The following is a 7,658-nucleotide window of genomic DNA, read 5'->3' as shown; positions in this document are numbered from 1 at the left end:
CAGCAAGTGTGAGAACATGAAATGCCTCCCCAGATCGAATGCTTATAATAGCGTGGAGATGGTACATCTGTGAAGTGTTTGCTTTGTTGGTGAGAGATCACTTCACAGAGCTTCCATTGGTCTGACAGCCGGGGAGAGCCGTGTAATAAGGGCCTTAACAGCTGAAACACCTAGCAACTGGATGACAGTGCTTTTATACATCATGTTCACTGATCGATAAAGGAAGAAAGCCGACACCTTCTTAAGAGCACCACTTGTCCTGAGACTTTGAAAGGAGTCTGAGAAATGTTGGGGGTTAGAGTGAACGGCTCGGAGGTTCAACAATAGGATTAAAAGCGCTAGCTATTATTTGAGGTCAGATCCAAACGTGATCAGCACTTCGCTCAGACCAGCAACATGTTGAGGATCAGTGTCTATGGGAGCAATTTGATTCAGAGACGCATGAGCTGCGCCTTTGCCTGAAGCAAAGATGATGTTTCTTTTAGCACACAGTAACTCTCCTTTCATCTGCCGGTTTGTGGCTCGTGGGTTTTACTGTGCAGAGACAGAGCACATGCCCAAGCTTGCATGACAATTACAGTTATACATGCTGAGGTGTGTCTCAACAAGGCTGAATTGTGAGGTTGTGGGAAAGTGTAAATGCTGTTATATGACAGCATCATAATCATGATCAAATTCATTCATGCATTTGCCTGACAGATTTTTTTTGAGCCTCAAGTCAAGACAGATTACACATTTGTTTAGAGTCTGCCCACCATACAACACCCTCTGTCCTTAGACCCTCAATCCAGCTGAGGAAAAACCTCACAAAATAACCTTTAACAGGGAGAAAAACCTCAGGAGGAGCAAGAGAGGAGGGATCCTTCTTCTAGGATGGACAGACATGTTGATTTACAGTATGGAGAAACACAGTGATCATATTAAGTAAATAAAATGCAAACATATAAAATTATGTAAATGCCAAGTGTAAAGAGGGTTCCAGGCAGAGTGCAACAGTGTCATACCATGGCTGCCTCTCATAGTGCAATGTGTGTGTGTGGGTGTTTGTGTGTGTGTGTGTATTCTCAACCGAAGAGAGCTTGAATGTAAGTGTATCATTTTCAGCTTTTAAGTTGCACATGACAACTCAACACTCTGGCACCTCCACATGGCAGCAGGAGGTAACTGCTTGATGTTTGCAGACTTCAAAACCCCAAAGCATGCACTGTGATCACTGAACACCCACAATACCTCACTTCTACATGTCTTTAAAAGAATGCCATTAATAGCACAGGACACATCTGCTGCATCTCAGTTAGCGAGGATGGAATTACTTATAATAATATTAATAAATAAGATGATATATAAATGTATGATGTATGTGTTTACGATCACTTTTTTTTTATGTAATCAAAGGTCCACATTTAGTTCTCGCGATGGCACCAGAGCCAGCTCCATATGTTGAATGAAGACCATGAGATGTGGCTGAAAGCTCAGTAAGCCTTAAAAACAGTAGTTTAAACACAAAACAAACAAACAAAACAAAAACTTAAATTCCATGTACTACCTTTTTCCAGAGCTTTCAACCACATCTCGCAGTCTTCATAAGTGGCCACCAACCTGTTATCACATGACTGAAGTTTACATAACAACCAAGCCATTGCCATGCAAACTCTATTCACTGAGGAAGATCAAAAGATGCAGGAGAAAGTTTTATTTGTCCAATTTAGAAAGCCAATTAGTGAACATTTGACCTTAGATTCACATGTACATAAAGTAATATTGCATACATTGTAATATGGTATTGTACACTATAGAGACCTGTGTGATGCAGAGCTATATAATTAAAACTTGACTTTATCACAGCCTGGAAGAGGGTTTTCTCATTAGGTTGGAAAAGTGTCAGCAGCTGGCTCAGGTTTATGTTTTTCCAGCCTTGCTCTGCTCTTTAAGGGTTTTCTGTTTATTGTCTTGAGGCAGAGTAGTGAACAAGCACTGCTGAAGGTCTGTGAACAGGCTGCCAGTGGCTCAGTGTGCAGAAGACCCTTCTGTTTGGACCCAAGAGACTCTGGTACCATGTAGCTTATATTTTAGCATATGTTTGTTGTGTTTATGTCTGTATGAGAGAGAGAGAGTGTGTGTGTGTGTGTGTGTGTGTAAGGCCAGACAGGGCGAGCACAGCCTCAGGACCCAGAGAAGGAGTGTGCTTATCGAGGATCTATTCTTTCCCACACTCCCGTGCTCCAACCCAGACCAGGCCTGTTTTGATTTCCCCGGAGTGAGGCAGCAGCTCTGATATTCTCCAGCAAAGTTTATCTCTTAAGCAAAGTTAATGGTCAAAAATCAAGATGTGTTGGCTCAGCCGATCACTCAGAGGAAGCTGGCTCAGCTGAGAGGCAGAGCGGGCTTCGGCCAATCGATAACCCACTTAGCATTACCACGTTAGCATTCATCGACACACAGGCGGGGGATAAATGTGCTGCCTTTATTTGGGATAAGCACAAAATGTTGAAGCCATTCTGTACATTATCTTATCATTCAATGTTTCGCCTTTTATCAGCTGAGAAGTGATTCTTGTCATCTGCAATATAGGTTGAACAATAAACTAAAAGGCAACCTATTTAAAATTCAACTGAAATTAAAACATTTTTTAGGTGTCTTTGGTGTTTGTTTGGTCAGAATTCTTATTGCTAGGAATTTTACCAGACTACCTCTTGCTCTGAGTTTTCATGATCTGGTCAGTCACCATCACCAAAACTCAGCAAGTGTTGAAATTAGGGCTACAACTAACGATTATTTTCAATCAGTTGATTATTTTCTTTCGATTAATCGATTAATTGTTTAGTCTATAAAATGTCAGAAAATAGTGAAAAATAACTATTACTGTTTCCCAAAGCCCAAGATGCAACCTAAAATGTCTTGTTTTGTCCCAACCAACAGTCCTCAACCCAAAGATATTCAGTTAACTGTCATAGACGACTAAAGAAAACATTTGATTATCAAAATTGTTGGTGATTAATTTTCTGTCAGTCGACTAATTGATTAATCGACTAATCATTTAAGCTCTAGTTGAAATAACATGAACAGAAAGGCATGTGTAAAGGAAATCAGTGTTAACATTAGTAAGCTATTCCAGCTAGCCACTTTCTTCAAATTGGAGCCTTCACATACTGAGTTCATGTCACCATAATTATTATCAGCCAAGTGGGAAAAACTGTTAACCTCAACTTCCATGTTATAATTTTAAATAAGACATAGCGGGAATTTCAGACAGCAACAATATCTCCCACTTGGTGAAAAAAAACTAGCGTCAATAATTGGCAGCAGTACTGAAAAGTGTCCTCCACTGGTGGTTACATCTAAATACTGATACAGAATCAATTCAGCTAATCTTTTCGTATCTGCTTTCACTTGTTAACAACCTGCTACAAGTAAGAACTACAACAAAAGTAGCTAATTTAGACTTTATTGGCTGTCACTAGTTTTTCCTGTTCTCACTGTTCTACCCTATTGCATGAATGTAGCAGAAGCTAGTTAGCCTAGCTTCCCATCTTACACTTCACAAATGAAATAAAAACTTAAAAGCATGATGGGTCCTCCTAAATATTGAATGTTGTAAATGCAGCTTAAAATTGCTAATGATTGATAGACGTTGCTATGTGAACTTGTATCAACATACATAGGTTATACAGTATGATATTCTCTTGTTATATACCTCAGAAGTTGACAGTGCGTTTTCTAGCAAAGCCAGCCCTTAAAGGACAGGACAGTCAGGAGCCCAAATGAACATTGAAACATGTTTTTCTTGCTGTAATCATTCCTCCTGTTCACACTGACCATTAGAAGATCCCTTCATAATGCACTTACAATGGAAGTGATGGAGGACAAAATCCACAGTCCTCCTTCTGTGCAAAAATGTATTTAAAAGTTTATCTGAAGCTAATATGAAGCTTTAGACATCCAAATGAGTCAAATCAAGTAGATATCTTTTTTAGTGCTAAATTCCCTCTTTTTGTTGCCCTCTTTGCATAGTGATGCATTTAGAGTAACCATATTTTATTGTGAACAACATACACTTTTTATTCAGTCACTTGTTTAGAACATATTACACATATTACAAAGTAGCCTTGAGCAATGGATGGTACTCAAAAAAGTATTCATTATTTTTTGTGTGTGTTTTTGTTATTACTGCAAACACAAAGAGCAGAGAAATACATCTTTAATAATAATAAGTAACACCATGTTACTTTTGTCCCTCTCATCTCTGTCAATTTTACCCTGGCTAGCACCAAAGATAGGTTTGCATGATAAATTAACTTAACTTAAAGATACTTAGCTTACAGATAGGTCTAACAGATGATATACATTTACAATCACCAACAAACGAAAATTACTTTAAAAACAGAAAACATTTCTGCTTTGTGTTTTTTACTTATTAAAAAAAAAACAGTAGAACAGGCAAAACTGAACGGATCAGGCTGATTTTCGGTTGCAGACTCAATGGTGCCCGACTGTCCCTGACCTCTGTGTTATAAGAGAAAAGGTCAGTGTTGCAATTGTTCCCACGATGCTTTCACCCTGGCCCTCCCCTACTTGATATGACTCAGACTGCTGAAGCCTCAAATAAATTTCAGATCAACTTTTAAATGCATTTTTGCACAAAATGACTGTGTGGACACACTGTGACTTTGGCCTCCATGAATTACATTGTAAGTGCATTTGAAGAGGATCTTTTAATAGTCAGTATGAACAGGAGGAATGATTACAGTGAAGAAAACCTCTTTCACTGTTCATATGGACACCTGACTGTTGTTTTAGGACAGATTTGAAAAATTGCCTTAAATGTCACACACTGGAACACCCACCCAGAGGTTTGAAGCTTAGACACTGTTTACACAAATATGTTCAAAAACAGTTTTATCCATTTATCTGCTTTTACAGTTTCATTTTTGAATCATTTTAGTTTATGTTTCCTTACACAAAAAGTGATCATTCAAATTTTACTTTGACTTTAGGATTATTTACTAATTGCCTCATGACTCAAGTATTAAAAACTTTCGCAGTTGTCACTCATCAATTTTCACCTCAGTCAACAGAGTCACGAGGTGCTTCAAGAAACTGTCTCTACTCTGTCATCCAGCCTGCAGCTGCTGCAAACAGCTGTGGTCAAATTTTCTCATGGGCATCATTTAATTGTTATCATGCAAAGCCCCTTCTCCCTGAGGAGGGAGTGGTTTTCTATGATAACAATTAATTTGTCGCTCCCTGCAACAAAGTCACTTCAGTGTCCTCAAGTGCCAGCTGTGTCTTCGCTGCAGAATAATAACTGTTTTTATTGTGATATTGTGTGACTGCTCAGCTGCAGAAATGTTGGTGGTGAGCCGCAGGTTTCATTAGGAGAGTTAAGAAATGCCAGTTGGAAACAGATGGTTCACAGGATTCCAACTTATTTCCTAAATAAGGAATTTAAACTTGATTTCTTTTTCCTTGGGAGCTGGGATTAAAAACTAAAACAGAGAGCAAGGAGTTTTATCAAAAAACAATTTTATTTGCTTAGATTCTGATATTTGTGAGAACACAATTAAAGACATTTTTAACAATAAATAAATCTGTATAAATAATAGTGATGTCAAGAAAAAAAATAGAGATATGTGCATTTCAACAGTGGTCTCCTTATTCAGACTTGCTGCTATAGAACTTGAATAACTTCTCCTCTGTAATCCAATCTCTCCCCTTCCTGCCTGATAGTTGTTAATCATTTCTCCTCCCACCACTCTTCTCTTCCTCGCCGTCATTTCCCAATACTCTCCGGTGCAGGAGTTCAGTGCAAGCTTTGCTCTCAGCATTCCTCAGCTTGTCTGCTTCAGTCTTCATGTGACCTCCGGGACTGGGGTCCGGATAACTTTCCTCCCCACTCAGGCCTCCCAGCCAGCTCTCCCCCGCTTGTTCTTTCACTCTGATTTTCTTTTTTTGTCAATACACTCCATCTTACGGCTCTCGTCTTTGTTTATCCTTGAAAGAGGAAGAAAAACTGGGATTAGGCCAGAGGACTAATACAAAACATCTGGAGGTTTGTGCAATGAGTCACATGATAATGTTGGATGCAATTTGTTTAGCCAAGGCTTTTGTAATAAAGCCCAATATATTCGCAGAAAGGTTTCTGTCTCATTTACTTAGTGAACTGGGAATTGTATCAATTTTTCCAGGCAGGGTTTTGGCTCTGCAAAATGTGTTCTGGTGCTAGATCTTGAGGCCAAATCAAACATGTTTAAGTGGTGTAATTTTTCTGCCCTGACTTGCAGTGAAAGTTGTGAGAAATCCAAATGTTGCTTGAAGATTCGGTTGATAAACGTAGCTTAGATGCAATTCATTACTGTTTTGAAAAGGCTTGAATTTATGTGCAGATTTAGTGGGAGTTTATATGTAGCTTTTAAAAAATTATACTACATTTTACTACTTCCACAGTTAGTCAAGTTGAGGATGTTATTGTCGTGTGACAGCTGTGTTGTCTTACCTTTCCCAGCACCTCAAAAAAGCCTTGGCCATCTTTCCCACAGTGTTTATGCAGATTTGGTCAGTGGAGTTGTCTGGGTTGGTCCTGGTTACACTGAGGAGTCACAAACAAGAAATAAAAATCAGAACCAAAGTCGACAAGAATCATGAGATTAAAAATCTTTTAAAGCTTCATGTATTCACGTACATGAATTCAGTTCTATCACATCCAGGCCGCTTTTCAAGGACTTGGAAATCTGATATATCTTTGGTGTACTTGATTGTGGTTTCACATGAGCATCGTCCAGGGAAGTCGTGAGCTGCAGGGGAAAGTTTTTAGAAAGCCATTAGAGTTGCATCCTCAACAACAGGAGCAAGTCATTTAGTCAAACACAGAGACAACATGTAACCGCAGCAGCACCATGACAATGCATTACGGTACAACTGAATAATGCATCTTAAACTTTTAATCCTTCGCTAAATTTTTTATCGTTATTGTATCACACATCCTGTAAACATGCCATTCTAACCACAACAATCTGCACTTAAACTCACCTTGATAGAGCTCTATGCAAACTGCAGCCACAACAGCCAGAAGGAGAGTGCAGCTTTTATGTGACAAAGCCATTCTTCTGAAGAGATACAAAGTCCAGAGATTCCCCGGAGTAGAGAGTGAGAGTGAGAGCTGATTCTGAGATCCACTTGAAGTGAGGAGAGAGGAGTGAAGAACTGCTGCGAGCCTCTTCCCTTTTTATACTGAGCAGAGTGGGTTTTCCCAGTCCATGCTTTTTCCCGTCAGGCCAAACCTGCAGCTCTGGAATTTCCACACTCACTCCGGACACTCACAGATTGGAATGTGTTCAGCACTTATTTCACAGGCGGAAAGAGAAGAAAAAGGAAAGGGAAAACTATGCATTGTTTAAATGGATTCCTGACTTAATTAGTTTGCGGTAGTAAGTCACAGATTTAAAAAATGATTCAACGACATGCTGAGATGATTCATTGTGACACACCTCGTCTAGGCATGTCTGGGCAAATCAAACCTTAAATAAATTGTCTTGTCAGTCAGACAACAGTACGGTACAATGTCAGTACAGCTGCACCATGCTGACTTTGATAGATGTTCTCCTGCTAGGAAGTGAAGCTTTATGATGTCAAGGTTAGCTGTTATCAAACAAGAAGAGATG

The 7,658-nt window shown here is 39.3% G+C and overlaps 1 protein-coding gene across 1 annotated transcript; it reads right to left on the bottom strand.

Moving 5' to 3' along the window:
• Positions 1–5,851: 5,851 nt before the first annotated feature.
• cxcl18b (chemokine (C-X-C motif) ligand 18b) lies at positions 5,852–7,240 on the bottom strand. The gene is made up of 4 exons (XM_042388905.1): positions 7,027–7,240; positions 6,680–6,791; positions 6,494–6,586; positions 5,852–5,991 (listed from the first exon to the last, which is right to left on the bottom strand). The coding sequence occupies exons 1-4, from the start codon at positions 7,097–7,099 to the stop codon at positions 5,931–5,933; spliced, it is 339 nt and encodes a 112-aa protein (XP_042244839.1). The 5' UTR covers positions 7,100–7,240; the 3' UTR covers positions 5,852–5,930.
• Between the last annotated feature and the right edge of the window lie 418 nt (positions 7,241–7,658).

Source organism: Thunnus maccoyii, chromosome 2 (assembly GCF_910596095.1).
Source record: "Thunnus maccoyii chromosome 2, fThuMac1.1, whole genome shotgun sequence".
In the NCBI taxonomy this organism is placed as follows: Eukaryota; Metazoa; Chordata; class Actinopteri; order Scombriformes; family Scombridae; genus Thunnus; species Thunnus maccoyii.
Note: the sequence above shows the minus strand (reverse complement) of the source record. Positions and strands in the feature narration are given on the sequence as shown.

Bases quoted from the DNA above. Each gene is read 5' to 3' on its own strand.
- cxcl18b (XM_042388905.1), bottom strand. From the start codon at position 7,099: ATGGCTTTGTCACATAAAAGCTGCACTCTCCTTCTGGCTGTTGTGGCT. The intron at 6,792-7,026 runs GTGAGTTTAAGT...TTTCCCCTGCAG, and splicing joins TTGCATAGAGCTCTATCAAG to CTCACGACTTCCCTGGACGA. The intron at 6,587-6,679 runs GTACGTGAATAC...GTGACTCCTCAG, and splicing joins TGTGATAGAACTGAATTCAT to TGTAACCAGGACCAACCCAG.